At 37.1% G+C, this 18,852-nt stretch overlaps 1 protein-coding gene across 1 annotated transcript in view; it reads left to right on the plus strand.

Annotated features, from left to right (window-relative positions):
* Nucleotides 1-6,978: 6,978 nt before the first annotated feature.
* The window catches only part of LOC127636054 (protocadherin alpha-C2-like), a 36,539-nt gene continuing 24,665 nt past the window's right edge, over nucleotides 6,979-18,852 (plus strand). The window contains exon 1 of the mRNA XM_052116425.1: nucleotides 6,979-9,435. Within this exon, the coding sequence (XP_051972385.1) occupies nucleotides 7,072-9,435 (2,364 nt within the window). The 5' untranslated portion in view covers nucleotides 6,979-7,071. The remainder of the gene's footprint in view (nucleotides 9,436-18,852) is intronic.

Below are 18,852 nucleotides of genomic sequence, written 5' to 3' on the forward strand. Positions count from 1 at the left end.
CACACAAAACAATTTTAACCCTATTTGTTTTTTTTAAGTTAGTGTAGCTACTTGTTATACAAGTCAACAAAAGTGTCAGTAAAGAGCTCCAGATTACATGTGACAACTGATTTCTGAAGGAAACAAAGAAAAATCAAGGTAAATATTAATAGAATATATAGGGTGTCTTTTCTAATAAAGCTGTAATTTTACCAGATTATGCAATGAACATATCATATAATTGTGTGTACTTTACATAAATTGCTACATATAAAATGCCATGCAATTAGCCTGAGCAATACAAATTAGTCAGCATTTAATTTCAAATTCCAAAACTTTAAAAATGGTATTTCCATCACTGTCATTTCGACCACAGAATTCAATTTAACACAATACAGAATTTGAGATGTGGTGGAAATGACACAGTAGTGGGAATTTTCATGACTTTTAGAAAAACTGACAAAAATGACATCAATCTCCTGTGATGCATGTATGATTGGACATTAAGTAATGATAATAATAACAATACAAAGTAAAAGTGTGAATTTATTTTATTTATTTATTTTTAAAGAGAGTTTTCTTACTGGAAGTTCATAGTAAATAAAGGTGCACTCAGAAACTTTCGTCATCTTGGACTTACACTGACACCTAGCGGCTTGGATGCAGCATCATTTTAAATCAATAGTTTTCAGTTTCAGATGTCATTGTAGAAATGTATTATTCACAGCCATGATTACTTTAATCAATGAGTGAAAGTGTCAAATAACAGGAGGGTTACTGAGATTAAGCGAGAAGTATTCAGCAAGTCATGTGATTCTAACATGGCAGCCCCCATGTGCGGACCCTCTCCATGTAGAATAAAACAACTTTTATAAAGTTACTGATATTACTGGAGTCTTCATTTTAATGAGAGTGCTCATGATTTCCTGCATATTGTAAAAAAAATTAATGTCTTCAGAAGTGAAACTTTTTAATAAGAAAAAAAAACGACTGAGTGCAACTTTAAAATGCCTGAATTTGTAGTCACAAGTAGTAAGCAGTTGTAAGATAAAGGAATATGAAATGTTTGACGACACGCATGATGCAAAGTGCAAAAAGGATGCGATTTAACAAAAACATGAACAAACATCAAAATACTACTACTAGCTACAACTACTAACAGCCTAATAATAATAATTATTATTATTTTACGTAATTAAATTCTCTTTAGCTTAGATTCTATATAAAAATTATCAGTGCTGTTTAATATATATATATATATATATATATATATATATATATATATATATATATATGGGGTTGTTTCATTTGCTTCCTATTTCGATCTGGATTTATGTTAACCAGTACTGCATACCTTTATAAAAAAATAAAATAAATTAATTAATTAATAGAAAATTATATTTGTAGGCCTATGCTTTGCAATCCACTGCCTTCTCATTTAATTATTTGTATTATATAATTTTATACCATTATCATGCTGAACATTGTACGTAGTATAAATAATACAGGTGAAACTCGAAAAATTAGAATATCGTGCAAAAGTTCATTAATTTCAGTAATTCAACTTAAAAGGTGAAACTAATATATTATATAGACTCATTACAAGCAAAGTAAGATATTTCAAGCCTTTATTTGATATAATTTTGATGATTATGGCTTACAGCTTATGAAAACCCCAAATTCAGAATCTCAGAAAATTAGAATATTGTGAAAAGGTTCAGTATTGTAGGCTCAAAGTGTCACACTCTAATCAGCTAAACACCTGCAAAGGGTTCCTGAGCCTTTAAATGGTCTCTCAGTCTGGTTCAGTTGAATTCACAATCATGGGGAAGACTGCTGACCTGACAGTTGTGCAGAAAACCATCATTGACACCCTCCACAAGGAGGGAAAGCCTCAAAAGGTAATTGCAAAAGAAGTTGGATGTTCTCAAAGTGCTGTATCAAAGCACATTAATAGAAAGTTAAGTGGAAGGGAAAAGTGTGGAAGAAAAAGGTGCACAAGCAGCAGGGATGAACGTAGCCTGGAGAGGATTGTCAGGAAAAGGCCATTCAAATGTGTGGGGGAGCTTCACAAGGAGTGGACTGAGGCTGGAGTTACTGCATCAAGAGCCACCACACACAGACGGGTCCTGGACATGGGCTTCAAATGTCAAACGTCTTACCTGGGCTAAAGAAAAAAAGAACTGGTCTGTTGCTCAGTGGTCCAAAGTCCTCTTTTCTGATAAGAGCAAAATTTGCATCTCATTTGGAAACCAAGGTCCCAGAGTCTGGAGGAAGAATGGAGAGGCAAACAATCCAAGATGCAGAGTCAATGCAGCCGTCTACCGGGACATTTTAGAGCACTTCATGCTTCCTTCAGCAGACAAGCTTTATGGAGATGCTGACTTCATTTTCCAGCAGGACTTGGCACCTGCCCACACTGCAAAAGTACCAAAACCTGGTTCAATGACCATGGTATTACTGTGCTTGATTGGCCAGCAAACTCGCCTGACCTGAACCCCATAGAGAATCTATGGGGCATTGCCAAGAGAAAGATGAGAGACATGAGACCAAACAATGCAGAAGAGCTGAAGGCTGCTATTGAAGCATCTTGGTCTTCCATAACACCTCAGCAGTGCCACAGGCTGATAGCACCAATGCCACGCCGCATTGAGGCAGTAATTAATGCAAAAGGGGCCCAAACCAAGTACTGAGTGTACTTACTGAGAGAAACAGAGCTCACGTTGCATGAATCAATCAAAATTTGTCAAGCCAGTGAACTTGCTCAGCTGCATGTGAAAACATTTGGTGAAATGATGCCGAAAAGCGTGTCTACGAGCTCAGATGCAGTAATCGGTGCAGTGTCATTCAAAGGAAAGCGATACATGTCTAAAGCTGTAAAACAGACGGATGATGTGTACAATTGCAAACGTTGTGGTACAGAACATCAACCTAAGCAATGTCCAGCTTTCGAAAAGTACTGTGTGAAGTGTAATGGTAAAAATCATTTTGCAAAACAATGCTTTTCCAAAAGGAAAATGAGACAAAAAGAGAGATCTGTCAAGATGATAGAGGAGACTAACCTCAGCGATACCTTCTTCGTCGGCATGGTTAATTGCCAAGAAACACAGGATTCTGAAAAAACTGAAAAGTTGATAGAGCATGTACAAAATCAAGAGGGTGCTGACAGAAGTGACAAATGGAGAACACCGCTAGAGATCAATGGAACGCTGGTTGTTTTCAAGCTTGACACTGGTGCAAAAGCAAATCTAATCAGTATGACAGACATCAAAAGGATGAAAGAAAAACCTAAAGTAAGGAAAAAGTCGATACTTCTCAAAGACTATAATGGACAAATCATTGACTCTCTTGGCGTATGTAAACTGAAAGTAACGGTGAAAGAGAAAGTGCACCACCTGCTGTTCTCTGTTGTGGCTGAAGGGCTGGAATCTCTGCTAGGTGACAAAGCATGTGAAAACCTGAATCTTGTCAAAAGGGTGTATCACATCAACCAAGACTACTCAATGGTGAGTACAAGTGATTCTGTGGATGACATAATGGAAAATTTTACAGACGTCTTCAAAGGGTTTGGTGTTTTGCCTTATGTTTACAAGATCCAGTTGAAAGAAAATGCGATCCTGTAGTGCATTCTGCTCGTCGAGTTCCTGCACCTCTCAAAGATCGTCTAAAAAAAGAGCTAGACAGGATGATCGCACTTGGGGTAATCAGAAGAGTCGAAGAGCCTACAGACTGGGTGAATTCCATGGTGTGTGTAAAAAAAAGAATGGAGAGTTACGAGTATGCATGGATCCAAAAGATCTAAATGATAATATAAGGCGTGAACACTTTCAGATACCAAAACGTGATGAAATAATGAGTGAAATGTCAGGTGCCAAATATTTTTCAAAGCTTGATGCTTCACAAGGATTTTGGCAAATACGTCTGGACGACGACAGTTCAAAGTACTGCACCTTCAATACTCCATTTGGTAGATATTCGTTCCTCAGACTACCTTTTGGAATTGTCTCTGCATCAGAAATATTTCATCGAGCGATGGAGAATATCATCGAAGGGCTTGAAGGAGTCAGAGTATATATTGATGACATCATCATTTGGGGATCTTCACTGCAAGAGCACAATAGAAGACTGACTGACGTGTTGCAGAAAATAAAAGTGAGTGGTTTGAAACTCAACAAAAGCAAATGTCAGTTTGGAGTGCAAGAACTGGTGTTTCTTGGAGATAAGCTATCAAATCAAGGAATACAGCCAGACAGCGAGAAGATCAGGGCCATAATTGAAATGGAAAGTCCCACTGACAAAAAAGGTGTGCAGCGAGTAATGGGCATGGTGAATTACATAGGAAAGTTCATTCCGAATCTTTCTGCAAGAACATCACACATACGGCAACTCTTACAAAAGACATCAGACTTTAAGTGGACAGATGAACATGAGACTGAGTGGCAGCAGTTGAAAGTAGCATTGACATCCGCACCTGTACTGCAATTCTTTGATCCCACAAAGAAAACTAAAGTGTCCACTGATGCATCAAAAAATGGTCTTGGTGCTGTTCTATTGCAAGCTGATGATGAGGTTTGGAAGCCAGTAGCATATGCGAGTAGATCCATGACTGATTCTGAGTGCAGATATGCACAAATTTAAAAAGAGTGTTTGGGATTAGTTTTTGGGATGGAAAGGTTTCATGGCTATGTGTATGGTCTTCCTACTTTCGTGGCAGAAACAGATCATCGTCCATTGATTGCAATAGTGAAGAAGAATCTGACGGAGATGACACCAAGGATTCAAAGGCTGATGATGAAGTTGCAAAGGTATGATTTTGACTTGGTGTACATGCCTGGCAAATACCTGGTGATGGCAGATACACTTTCGAGAGCACCGACAGGAAATTGTGTGAGTGCAACAGAAGATGATGTAGAGATACATGTCAACATGGTTCAGTACTGCGCTTCCTGTATCAGATGAAAAGTCAAAGCTGATAGCACAAGAAACCAGAAAAGATGCTGAACTGCAAGCTGTTGTTGACAACATGCATAATGGATGGCCAATGGGTGAATCTTCAAAATATCGTGAAGTCAGGGGTGATCTGAGCGTAGTGGATGGAATGCTTTTGAAACAAAACAGAATTGTAATTCCACAAAGTTTAAGGCAAGACATGTTAAGCAGGATTCATGAAGGTCATTTAGGAATGGAAAAGTGTAAAAGGAGAGCAAGAGACACAGTCTTCTGGCCTGGGATGAATAAAGACATTGAGAATCTGGTGAAAAAGTGTGAAACATGTCAGAAATTCAGAAGCAAGCAGATCAAAGAACCAATGATGATACCAGACTTACCAACATCAGCCTGGGAGAAAGTTGGAATGGATCTCTTCCATCTGAAAGGTAATAATTATTTAGTGATAATTGATTATTACTCAAATTACCCTGAACTAGCCTTACTTTCTAACATGTCCACAAGGTGTGTGATAACACATGCAAAATCGATTTTTGCGAGACATGGAATACCACAAACTGTCATGAGTGACAATGGTCCATGTTTTAGTAGCAAAGAGTGGCAAGATTTCTCAGTGTGTTATGACTTCAAACATGTTACCTCGAGTCCAGAATATGCCCAATAAAATGGCAAGGCTGAGAAAGGTGTTCATATTCTCAAGCAACTGCTGAAGAAAGCTGCAGATAGTGAGTCTGATCCGTACCTCGCTTTGCTCAACTACAGAACATCTCCTTTGGAATGTGGTATGGCTCCAGCTGAAATTCTGATGAACCGAAAAATTCGTACTACATTGCCATGTTGTTCACAGCAAAGAAAACATGTGAAGTTAAAACAGAAGTTCAACCAACTGAAAGGAAAGCAGAAGCTCTATTATGACAGAGCTGCAAAACATTTGCAACCATTGATGATGGATGATGTTGTGAGAATCAGAAATTATGAGAACTGGAGCAAGAAAGCTGTGGTCATGCAAGAAGTAGCTCCGAGATCTTTTCCGGTGAAAACAAATGATGGACAAATTCTCAAAAGAAACAGACGTGATTTGTTGAAGACTGAGAAAGAGTCACAAGTATTGAATCAAAGCAATCCTGAATCTGTGTCGACTGCATTGTATGCAAGTGTTGAATGTGACACTAATTCAAACACAGACAGTCAAACATCAAACAGTCATACAGTTACACTTAGAAGATCTGCAAGACAAATTAGAAAACCTGAGAGACTGGATTTGTGAGAAATTGCTCAAAGTTATAGCAATGAAAAGTAATTTTGTTTTAGTTTAACAGTATACCTTTATTTCGATAGGTGTATACAAACTTTGAGTTAAGATGTTGTACTGAATGCAAATTTAGACATATAGGAAAACATTATGTTACTGTTTTATGTTTTCTTTAAAGAAAGGGGGATGTAACGATATCAGTTTATGTTGTTTGTAATGATATCAGTTTATGTTGTTTCCTGAGAAAACCACTAGAGGTCACTGTGTGTGAAGGGTAGGGGTAACATGAAAAAGACAAAGAGAGGCTTGTAGTTACTGCACTGCAGATTGTTTAATAAAGAAAGAATTAAACAAAACACTGAGTACATATGCATGATTATACTTTTCAGAGGGCCGACATTTCTGTATTTAAAATCCTTTTTTTTTATTGATTTCATGTAATATTCTAATTTTCTGAGATTCTGAATTTGGGGTTTTCATAAGCTGTAAGCCATAATCATCAAAATTATATCAAATAAAAGCTTGAAATATCTTACTTTGCTTATAATGAGTCTATATAATATATTAGTTTCACCTTTTAAGTTGAATTACTGAAATTAATTAACTTTTGCACGATATTCTAATTTTTCGAGTTTCACCTGTACATGTCTAATCATCATGCGCTTAAAACGCGCGATGTCGCTGCAGACCGTGAGTTTGAAGAATTGTTTTATAAAAACGAGGCTCCTCCTCTACAGTTCCCACACAGTGCAAGAGGACCCACGTTTAGTGAAGGGAAAACGAGAAGGTATTATTGCAGCTTAAGTGACGAAGAGTCTCACAGCAACGGGACAAAAATTTCCCACTTTCTTGTTTTAATCGAAATAAATCTGTAAGGCTTGGAAGAAACAACCATGGAAAGCTTAAGATATTTTTACATCGGAATAGTGTTCTATTTTTGTTTATGGGAACCTTCATTCTGCAAGACTGTCTATTCTATCTCAGAGGAGGTAAATAAGGGAACCGTTGTCGGAAATATAGCAACAGATCTTAAGATCAGTGTCCAGGAACTGGAAACTCGTGTCTTGCAGCTTGTGTCTGGATCCAACAGAAAATATTTTGACGTGAATTTTAAAACGGGATCGTTGTTTGTGAATGAAAGAATTGATCGAGAGGAGTTATGCGTCTCTCATCAGCAGTGTGCTTTGAATTTGGAGGCCGTTGTTCAAAATCCTTACAGTCTTAATAGAATTGAAATTATTATTCTGGATGTTAACGATAATTCCCCATATTTTGTGGACAGCCTTATAACTATAAACATAACCGAGGATGTTGTTCCAGGAGCTAGATTTCACCTTCCTGTAGCTGAAGATAATGACGCTGGCATTAATGCTCTCAAAGACTACAAACTGAACAAGAATGAACACTTTTCTATTGATGTACAAAGTGAGGAGCAAAGTGTGTCTGCTGAACTGGTGCTCCAAAAACCTTTAGATCGCGAAAAGCAATCAGTAATTCCTCTTGTACTGACAGCTACCGACGGGGGAAAGCCTGCAAAGACAGGAACATTAAGTGTTATTATTAATGTGTTGGATATAAATGACAACTGGCCTGTCTTCAGTAAACCTTTGTACAAGATCAAGGTGAGAGAAAATGTTCCTGTCGGCACAAAAGTCACATCTTTGACTGCCACTGATTTGGATGAGGGCACAAACAGCGAGATGATTTACTCCATAGCTGAACATGGAATCATAAAAAAGCAGAGTCTATTCACTGTGATTCCTGAAACTGGGGATATTGTTGTGAAGGGCCAAATAGACTATGAGATAAATCCTGCTATTGAATTGCGCGTTCAAGCGAGAGACAAAGGTAGTCCACCAAAGAGCACACACTGTAAAGTTTTAATAGAAGTTATGGATGAAAATGACAATGTGCCAGAGATAAATATGACTCCACTGTTAGAAAGTGTGAGAGAGGACACAAAGTCAGGAACTGCAGTTGCTTTAGTTACTGTCTCTGATAAAGATGGAGGTAAAAATGGCATTGTACACTGTGCTCTGAAGGACTTGTTACCTTTTAAACTGGAGTCGTCGTATAGCAACCATTATTCTCTTGTGGTAGATGGACCTCTGGACAGAGAGAATGTTTCTGTGTATATTATCACTATTACAGCTGTAGATGAAGGAACATCATCTCTTTCCAGTAGCAATGTTATAACTGTACATATTGCTGATGTTAATGACAACTCCCCACATTTCCCTGCATCCGTTATTAATGCTTATGTGAGTGAGAATGGCCAACCTGGTGGTCTTGTGACAACAGTGGTAGCTGTTGATTTAGATGCTGGTGAGAACGGTGCACTTTTATATTCATTGTTTGATATTTCCAGCTCCAATGTCCCTGTAACATCAATGCTAAATATAAACTATTTAAGTGGTGAAATATTCAGTTTGCAATCATTTAATCATGAAGAAATTAAAAGATTCCAGTTTCAAGTTCTGGCAACAGACTCTGGCGTTCCTCCTCTGAGCAGTAATGTGACTGTGAACATTTATATCGTCGATGAGAATGATAACAGTCCGGTTATTTTGCCACCATATGCTGAACCCGGATCAGTTAATACAGAGAACATTCCCTACTCTGCTGAAGCGGGATACTTTGTGGCCAAGATCAGAGCTGTCGATGCAGACTCTGGATATAACGCACTACTGTCTTATCACCTAACTGAACCCAAAGGAACGAATCTTTTCCGAATCGGAACCAGCACTGGAGAAATACGGACTAAGAGACGAATGAGTGACGACTTAAAAACTCATCCTCTTATTATTACAGTGTCTGATAATGGAGAGCCATCACTCTCAGCAACTATGTCTATGGATGTTGTGGTTGTTGAGAGTTTAGATGACATAAAGACATCTCTCAGTCCAGTTCCAGTTAAGGAAGACAGTTTTTCAGATCTGAATCTGTATCTGCTAATCGCTATTGTCTCAGTGTCAGTCATCTTTTTACTGGGTCTCATGGGTTTAACAGCAGCAAAATGCTTCAGGACAGACGGCGGTTTCAGCAGGTATGGCGCTCCAGTGATCAAAACACATCCAGATGGGAGCTGGTCCTACTCTAAATCCACACAACAATATGACGTGTGTTTTAGCTCAGACACAATAAAGGGTGATATAGTAGTTTCCCCCTCGCCATTTCCGCCAGTAGACGCAGAACTCATCAGCATTAATGGAGGAGATGATTTTAATCAGACTCCAACACTTCCAAGTTCTTTCAAGGTAAGATAAAACTTAAATCATAAAGTTTGAAAACATCTTCATAATGCACATTTGAAATGCATAAATTCTTTTTTGGTAGTTTTGATGGGAGGGTAAGGAATGTGCCCCCCAATGTTCACATGAAATCTATGCCACTTGTTTAATGCAAATTTCATAGTGACAACTTAACCCCATATAATGAGAAACCTTGCCCTGCTATTGGGGCATGTTGTCACAGAAGGTGAAAGTGTGTTAAATGAACCATCTATTTTTTTGTTCTGGGCAATAATGAAGAGAATGCTTAATAGGTTTTGTTTTTGTAGCCAAGACTTCAAAGTATATTGTTATGCAGAAATTGACATAAATATAAACCTGTCCTGAGAAATATTCAATAGAGTTAAAAATTTGACAACTAGTCTGGTCTCCCCTATTGTGATGTACTGCAAATGCATTAGACGCTTGTTTCCTTAATGCACAATATGGGTGGCCAGAAAAAATAAACCTCTCATTTGTATTGAGAGGTTTATTTTTTCTCAACGATAACGTTTACTGATCTCAACGATAACGCTCTAGTTGTTCGCAGTTTACTTTCTAAGGTCCATGTGACAGAGAACACACTACAAGGAAAGAAGATAATTCAAATGAATGTTACTGACATGGATGAAGGTCCAAATGGTGAGGTAACATGTATTTAGCAGGCATGGCCAGGAAAATTATTTTGATACACTGTAAACAAATGTCTGTAATTTTAACGGTAAAAGACTTTAAAAATGCAAAAAAATAAATACAATGTTAATTGATTAATGAGTATTAACTATAAAATATACAGTAAAAATTTTAATATATTTTAAAAGACAATACAGTAGTTTTTACAATAAAATATTGTAAAAATCAAATTTTTAGATGTAAAAAGTATGATGTTCCTGTATAATTTATGGTAAAAATTTACATTGTTTAACAAGAGATGTACTTTTTACTGTAAATTATTGTAAAAGTACAGTAAAAAACAATCAGGCGTTCCCACAATTCCCTGCATGACCCATCATGTTTCTTTATATTTTATGGGAATAGTTGTTTCTTCTTTTGTATATATATATATATATATATATATATGTGCATTGGTGTGTTCTGTTTTATATTTAAATATAATTAAGTTAATGTTTAATTAATTGTTTAAATTTGACATGTGTTACCCTGATGGTGTTTAGTGTTTGTGTGAGTGACACTGAGCATGTCTCTAAATGTTCATTGGTCACTGCTCCAGAAAGAGACAATATTGGTGAACTTCATGTCATCATGCGCTCTTCTGCAATTTTTACGATGAATAACAATACCTTATTAAGTAAAAATCAAAATTTTTACAGTTTCAGAAGGTTTGCATCAAGTTTATGACAAGTTTTTACTGTAAATTTAACATTATATTTTTTTTATTTGATTTTTTTACCTTGCCAGTGTGGTCATGTAAATTACAACAGTTTTAAATAGTAAAATTTACAGGTTGTTCTGTGAAGTTGTTTCATTTTTTAGTGTATATGTTACATAATTATTCTGGCAAACACAGCTGCCAACAACAGAATATTTTTTACAGTGTAAATTTGCAATCATACCTGATACAGGGGAGATTGAAGAAAAAGGAATGATTGATTTTTAGAACAGAGCTTTTTATGTACTCCAAGTGGAGGCCCATGATATGAGGCCCTAATTGCAAAGTAGGCCTACTAGTCCGAAGTTATAGATATTAATGATAACGCACCAGACTTCTTTAAGGGAATATGTGACTGCACTGCTCTACTGTGACTCATAACAGTTTCCTACATGGATGACAGAATGAATGGGAAAGTGAGTTGGAAGTTGCTTGGAGACTTGCCTTTCAAACTCGTGTCTTCAATACAAAAATTATCACCAGCTCGACAGGGAAACCATCTAAGTGTAATGCTACACTCATAGCTGTAGATGAGGGAACCCCAACTCTTTCCAGCACCAGTGTGCTTTATGTTGAGGTTTTAAATGTGAATGACATGCAATTTAAAGATAAAAGCATTAACGTGTTCTTGAAAGAAAACACCCCGGGAACCCTCATTCACACTGTGTTAGCAGTTGATAGAGACTCAAATGAGAATACCGACAGTTCTTATTCCATTGTGGACAAAGCAACAGGCATTGATTTTGTTAGTTGAAAAACTAACAGTCTTTCAGTGTTGAAGAACAGAATATTCTCAGTTTCCATGTTCAGGTGTCCCTCCTCTAAGTAGTAACGCAACTTTAAATATGTTTATTTTCGATGAAAATTATTATTTTTTTGCCTCCTTATTCTAAACCCAGATCAGTTAATACAGAGAATATTCACTACTCTGCTGAGTGTGATATTTTAGCCAATTTCAGAGCTGTTGATGGAGACTCTGGATATAACACACTACTATCTTATCACCTAACTAAACCCAAAGGAACAAAACTTTTATTGACTCAGTGTCAGTCATCTTTTTACTGGGTCTCATGTATTTAACAGCAGCTAAATGCTTCAGGACAGATGACGGTTTCAACAGGTATGGCGCTCCAGTGATCAAAACACATCCAGATGGGAGCTGGTCCTACTCTAAATCCACACAACAATATGACGTGTGTTTTAGCTCAGACACAATAAAGAGTGACATGGTGGTTTTCCCATCGCCATTTCCACCAACAGACGCAGAACTCATCAGCATTAATGGAGAAGACACTTTAACATGCACCCAAACATTTACAACAACAGAGAAGCTAAGACACTTTAACGTAAACCCAACCTCTTCTTACCAGTGGGAAGGTGAGGACTATTTCAGAACTTGCAACCATTATTTTGACATATTTAAGTTTATAAAGTAATGAAAACATGACTAGACATATGGAGTTAATCATGAATTATTTTTATTTGTGTTAATAGTTGGTAGTTGGGGTACAACGGGGCTAAAGGCACCTCTTAAAGAACATGTGCCCTTTTTCTGGTCGCAAAGTAAGACTGAAAAAACAACAACAAAAAACAAACAAAAACAACAACAAGTTATTTGTATTGAACATTGATGGAGCATGATCTTTTTTTCTTCTTTTAAATAAAACATATTAAAAAAATGTATTGGATCAGTCGATGCGAGCCTACTTTGAACATTGTTCATAACAAATACACCGGTCCACCTGTTTTGGGTGCCTCACTACTTTATTCTACTTTATAGTTTGCTTTTTAGTATTATGCTAAAATGTAGCCAAAATCATGCACGTTTGTTGTAACAAGCAATCTATTCTACCCAAGCTAACAAATATTCGCCCTTTTAACCACCCTCCCCAAATAAGATGAAATAAAAATAAGAGGTTTTTTTTCTTTCCCTGTGTTGATTATTACCGCCACTCTTGCCCGTTAGTATCCTCCACTAATGTTCTGTGCATTGTGGTTTCAGCACCAGCAGTGCTGGACAGCGTCACCTCACTGCCATTCAGCCTCTTCAACAGTTTAATGGCAATTCTGCTGTCATTTCAAACTCAATCTTTAATGATTTGATTATTAATTTATCAAAGAAATCTGTTTTAGTTATAACTCTTTAATGACATTAAACTGTAGTTGCAGAAGCAAGCAATTTCAACAGCTTTGATGCTGCTCAGTCTTCAAAGAGAATTTAAATGATCTCTAATAAGCTTCACAAACTGCTTTCAGCCCTCATAATAGATTTGCGTTGGTATATTATTGAAGGGTTTCGTAGAGTTTGCATGTAGAAGTAAAATAATTCCAGACTTAGACTTTCTGTAACAGCCTCAGTAGAATGTAGAAGTAAAAGTGTCAGTACATTCTTCGTTTTGTACGTGCATTACATTCTCGCAATGCACGTAGTGATGCTCATGCATTTATGCTATCAACACATACACAATCAGACTTTTCATGCTCCCTTTTCTAACTGTGTCCCTCTCTCCAAATTTCTCAGTGTTCCTACTAGCTTAGTCTCACTGGGCGAGGACAGGCCTGTGTAAATTTCTGTGCAATTGGGTCAGTATTGAGTTCTGCTTTCTGCAGCTGGCTGACTGAGATAGATGGATTAAAAGTCTATGAGTCTCTGGGCTGCTGGAGTGCTGCAGTCCCTCCTGCATTATGCTGAGACTTCTCAAGCCCCCTCTCACTCAGTGCATTAATAAGGGAGAGATACTGCAGAGTCTATGAGTGAGAGGCTGAAGTTGTGACTATGGCCTTAGAAATACAAGTTCTGTCATCATTTATTCATACTCATGTCATTCGAAACCTGTACGACTTACTTTCTATGACAGCCTCTGTCATCATTTACTTAGCTTTTTTTCCTCCCCCATATCAGGAAAGTGAATGGTGACTGAGGGTATCTGTCCCCAACTTTTTGTATACAAAAAGTAGATCTGGCGCAACTTTACCCACACACATGGTGCATGGATATAAATCAGCAAGTATAGAGGAATCCAGCAGCACTTATGGTAAATAAGACTTCAATTAAATAAATAAAACAAACCAGCACGTTTCAGCACATAGGCCTTCATCAGGTATGAATGATAAAAATCCTATGTGCCAAAATGCATTGGTTTGTTTTATTTATTCAATTAAAGTATTTTTTTACTACAAGTGTTGCTGGATTCCTCTTCTCTATCCTTACATTCTGCCTAACAAATCTTTTGTGTTTCAAGGAAGAAATATAGTCAAATGGGAAATACGTAAGGGTGAATAAATGACGACAGAATTATAATTATTTTAATCTATATCCATTTATGTTGTATTATTTCACCATCTTTTTCAAGTTCTATCTGCCTTGTTTCTTTCTTGTTCTCTCTCCTGAGTTTGACAGATGGAATAGTGGCTCCTTGGCATTTTACTCTCCACTCCTTGTTTCTTAAGTTCCCATTTAATATTCTTTTGTAGTGGAAATTATGTGTATATTTTTGGATTTTGTAGATTTGAGCTGTCAATGTTTCAGGTACTTTCATTCCAGCATCTGTACTAAATTTCCCTGCTGCTCCCCAAGCTAATTTGAAATGACATTTGATATCAATGCATTATCATCACTAGAACCCTAGAATCACTAGAGCTTATTTTAGTGACTAAACCAAGAATATAGTTTTCTAAGTATTACATCTCTGTCAGGATATTTTTGATCATCCATTAAAAAGCAGTTATCATTTGTGGCAGCACACCTGGATACAGACAAACTGTATGCAGCACATCACATTTATGTTTAACAATCACTTTATTTCTCCTAGACATTATTGACACATGAATGTGATGCAAAAATTGTTATTGGTATTTGGTATATTCTTGGAAATCATTTAATTTATGCTCTTTTATAGATCTACAGTAGATCAGGTTTGACAGAATCTCAGTTTTGTTTAATAGCACCTCATTTGTCCTCAATCTGTGCACATGAATATCACCTGCTTCCTCTACCGCTCATCACATGTATTATTTAGTGGGAGTCATAAGGATTGTGTTTTAGTTATGACAGTACTGCTGTGGATAATGGGCACACTTTAATGTCTATTTGAATGTAATGCACTGAGGTTAATATATGAAAAGTATGAGTCTTTGTGCATTTTATTCATAAAAGGCTTGGCAGAGTCTTGGATTTGAGTCAGTGCTTTAGCATTGTGATAGACTATGAGTCATAGTACAGACTGTGGGTAAATACAGATGCTATCATCACTTCAGTGTTATTTATTGTGAGCTGACTGTAAACGGCTAAGCCTGTTGTCTGCATGGTGCAAGACATAAACAGTGCTTGTGGCTGGCTTCTGTTTTATCAAACAAAGAATGACCTAAGACTTTTGTTAAGGTCGCACTGGGATTTCTCTCCCTCTAGCTGTATCCTTACTAGCAAACAGAGTGCATGCAACAGATTGCCATGAATGACAAATGTTCTTTTCATGGTTTCCTCAAATTCCCTTTTTGTCTTCAAGTCTCTGCTCATTTTGAAATGTCAAACAGGTTATGTAAATTCCCTAAAGCTCACATTTGTGAGGATTGATTTGCATAATTTCTCATTTTATGAGGATGTCAACAAGGATCCAGCAGTTATAGATCATCTCTGTCACCAAAAATATCTTCATGTTCACAATATTAACATGTGATTTGTAGCTTTGTAGAGATTCATTAGCTTCCCATTATTGTTAAAAATAAAACACTAATGCTTTCTGCAAAACACGTAGCACTTGATCGTGCTATAAATGTGTTACTTAATTATGTCACCTTTCATTTGTATTTGTGCACATGCATGCTGGTTTACAAATCAATTTTTCATGTTCAGTTGCAGCACACATTTTCAGATGCATCTCCCATGTTGCTGGGTTTGGCAGTAGAAGGAACATTCCATGATTCCCTGCAGTGTGTATAAGTGAGAGGATGGGTGGGTCATCTCTGCAGAGGGCTGCAGGTGGCAGAATGAGTCAACTGAACAGAATGCAGAGAGAGAGAGAGAGAGAGAGAGAGAGAGATAGATAGAGAATATGGCTTGCTATCGCCCTCTGTTGGCTAAGATGATTTCCTGAGACCCCTAATGTATAGTCCTTATTTCCTGCCTCAGCCAGCAGAGGTCTATCTCTTACTCAATTCATCTCAATCATTTAAGATGCCCCTTCTCTCCCTCTCCCTCTTTCTCTCGAACTGTCACTTTGTGTTATATGCAACATGCCAGCTGCTCCCTTGATGCTTTACTGCTCTCTGTTTTGAGGATACACATTTATTTTACACCCCTCCCTCTCTTGTTACTGTATCTTATGACAAAGCTTCTTTGTGAAAAGTGTCAATTATAGCAGTCTATGGAGGTCTACTCATGTTCCGTCAAAATGTCTTATTTAATTTTCTATTTATGTATGTTTTTGCAGCATTGTAACCAATCACAGACAAGTCTGTTGATCGTTTCTGTGTATAATGTATTCATCATTTTAATAACCGCATTTTATTTCATGCTTCTAATAGGGCTAATGTGAAGTTGACAGTTTAGGCACTGCCTGAATTTACTGATAAAACCGGTATAAAGTAATACAGTAAACAGTTCTTGTGTTGTTTTGGATGTGTGGCCTACCTAAAGTATTTGACATACGGTTGATCAACCCAAAATAAGTATATTATAAATAAGTGATTTATTTAATTAGTTGCAATTACAGTATCATGGAAAATAATTGACAATAAATAATTTTACTTTTCAGAAGTGTAGAAGAATATAAAGCATCTGATCTTACCAGTCTGTTCTCATGGCCTACATCATCAACACCAAACACAGCCACAAATGGCAGAATAGAGAATGAGGGAGAAATATAGAATGAGAAAGTGAATGAAAGGGGGATAGAGATTTTTAAGCTCACACTGCAGTTGGTGATGTGCCTCTGGATGACCTTGCTGAGGGCAGTGTTTGTGCAGGCTGTCTGTGCGGTGTCTCTCAGATGGGTGCATCTCTTTTACAAATCTAGCACACTTATGTAAGTGAGGTCAGGAGAGGAGGAATATGTCTTTGCAAATGGAGCTCTGCCCTGCCTAAGGTCAAAGTTCACAACTCAAAGCGCATATTGCTGACAATCAATAGTAGTGAATTAATATCATTCAACAGTATAAAAAGCTACAAGATAAGAGGAGAAATGTTTCTTCTATTGCCTTTCATCGTATAACTTGTCAAGCCCCCAATTAAAATGCAAAATGTCCCCAGTATTTATAGCCAGCTAGATTATGTCATTAGGATGCAGGGAGGAAACTTTGCTATTTATCTCTTTTGTTAAAAAAGTGGTGTCTTTGTCCTGGTATTTTCTCATGAGAGGAAGTGATGTCTCAATTTGTTTCACCGATGCAATTGCAATAACAAAGGAACTAAACCTTAAACACCATTAAATGTAGAGCAGGTGAGAATTTGATGATGTCGCAACATAGGAACCTTGTTTTGGAGTTGTACTGTGTAATTGGCAGGCTTGCTCTCATCCATTTTATAGATCATTCACAACTAAACAAACTCAATTCCCTAAAGCTCCAAATCACTTCTGTAAATGTCAAGGCTGTCCTGTTACTGCACAGTGATAGTACATAGAGACAAACCCATGCATGTTAGGACTGCTTGAGCTTTAAACGGCACATGTTTGCTGAATGAGAGACCATGTGCCCTTGAATAGATCCAATAGAGCATTTTTAGTTGACAATTGGCTTCGGAAACCAAATCAATCTAAGCTGTTGTGAAATGGATTGAGATTACAGATGATACTTGTAACTGATTGTCATGAGTCTGCTTTTTAACATTGTTTTTGCCAGTGCAATAAAGTGTTTCAAATAGACATTGTTAACTATCTCTTTAAGAGATGCCTGTTTAATGTTATTCAATTAACAGTTTTATATTCAGCAAAAAATTTAAATTAACAACAAAAAACCCCCCCCACATAAATCAATGTGCATTTCTTAATGGAATCCGCATTCAGTTTGGATAAACATGCATATATGTATTGGGTGGGTTCGGGAGAGAGAAAGCAGGTGGGCCCAGAAGCTAAATGTGGAGTATACTTAACTTAAAGTCATAAAACAAAAGTGTAAACATTTGGCTACATTTACATTTATGCATTTGGCAGACGCTTTTATCCAAAGCGACTTACAGTGCACTTATTACAGGGAAAATCCCCCTGGAGCAACCTGGAGTTAAGTGCCTTGCTTAAGGACACAATGGTGGTGGCTGTGGGGCTCGAACCAGCATCCTTCTGATTACCAGATTACCAGTTATGTGCTTAGACCACTACACCACCGCCACTCCTAGCCGACACAGTTGCTTACACAGGTGCTGAAAGCAACTTTTCATTGCATTATGAAAATCGCTGTTTTCCCCATTTTACAGTACCACACAGACTATTTTATACACTGATTAATCTGTGCTGCAGTGGAACATTTTGGAAACTTGAAGTGCATACAGTACATATATATTCAGCAGTCAGGGAGCGAGCAATGATTTGATTGTCATGTGCTGTTCTGAGTTTCAGTAATATTGCAATACCAACTGATATGAAAACTAAATATTATCATCAGCTATATTTGTACTGAGCCAAAGCTTTGACATCCATGGAAGGCCTGCTTTATTCACCAAATATAATGTTCTGAAGGAAAGTAAATTTGATTGTACTAAAAGTTGATGTTTCTCTGCAGAGTCTGTAGCACACAGCTTTATTTCCAGCCGAGGAGTCACACATCTCCAATCTCCATATTTATATTTAGATGTTACCACACAAAGCACATTTAAGATTTACTGATGTGATATTAATATTTCATTCTTAATACATTTATGGAATGTATGTATCCTTGTTTATAAGTCTGAATGTTTTAACTGTAGATGTGACAGAGGAAACATAGTCCACTGAGTGATTATCCAATTTACGATCTTGGGATGCCTGTATAAGCATCTACACTCTTTGATTCACTTCCAATTTTAAGGCAAACAAGTTTATTAT

Source organism: Xyrauchen texanus, chromosome 43 (genome assembly GCF_025860055.1).
Source record: "Xyrauchen texanus isolate HMW12.3.18 chromosome 43, RBS_HiC_50CHRs, whole genome shotgun sequence".
NCBI lineage: Eukaryota > Metazoa > Chordata > Actinopteri > Cypriniformes > Catostomidae > Xyrauchen > Xyrauchen texanus.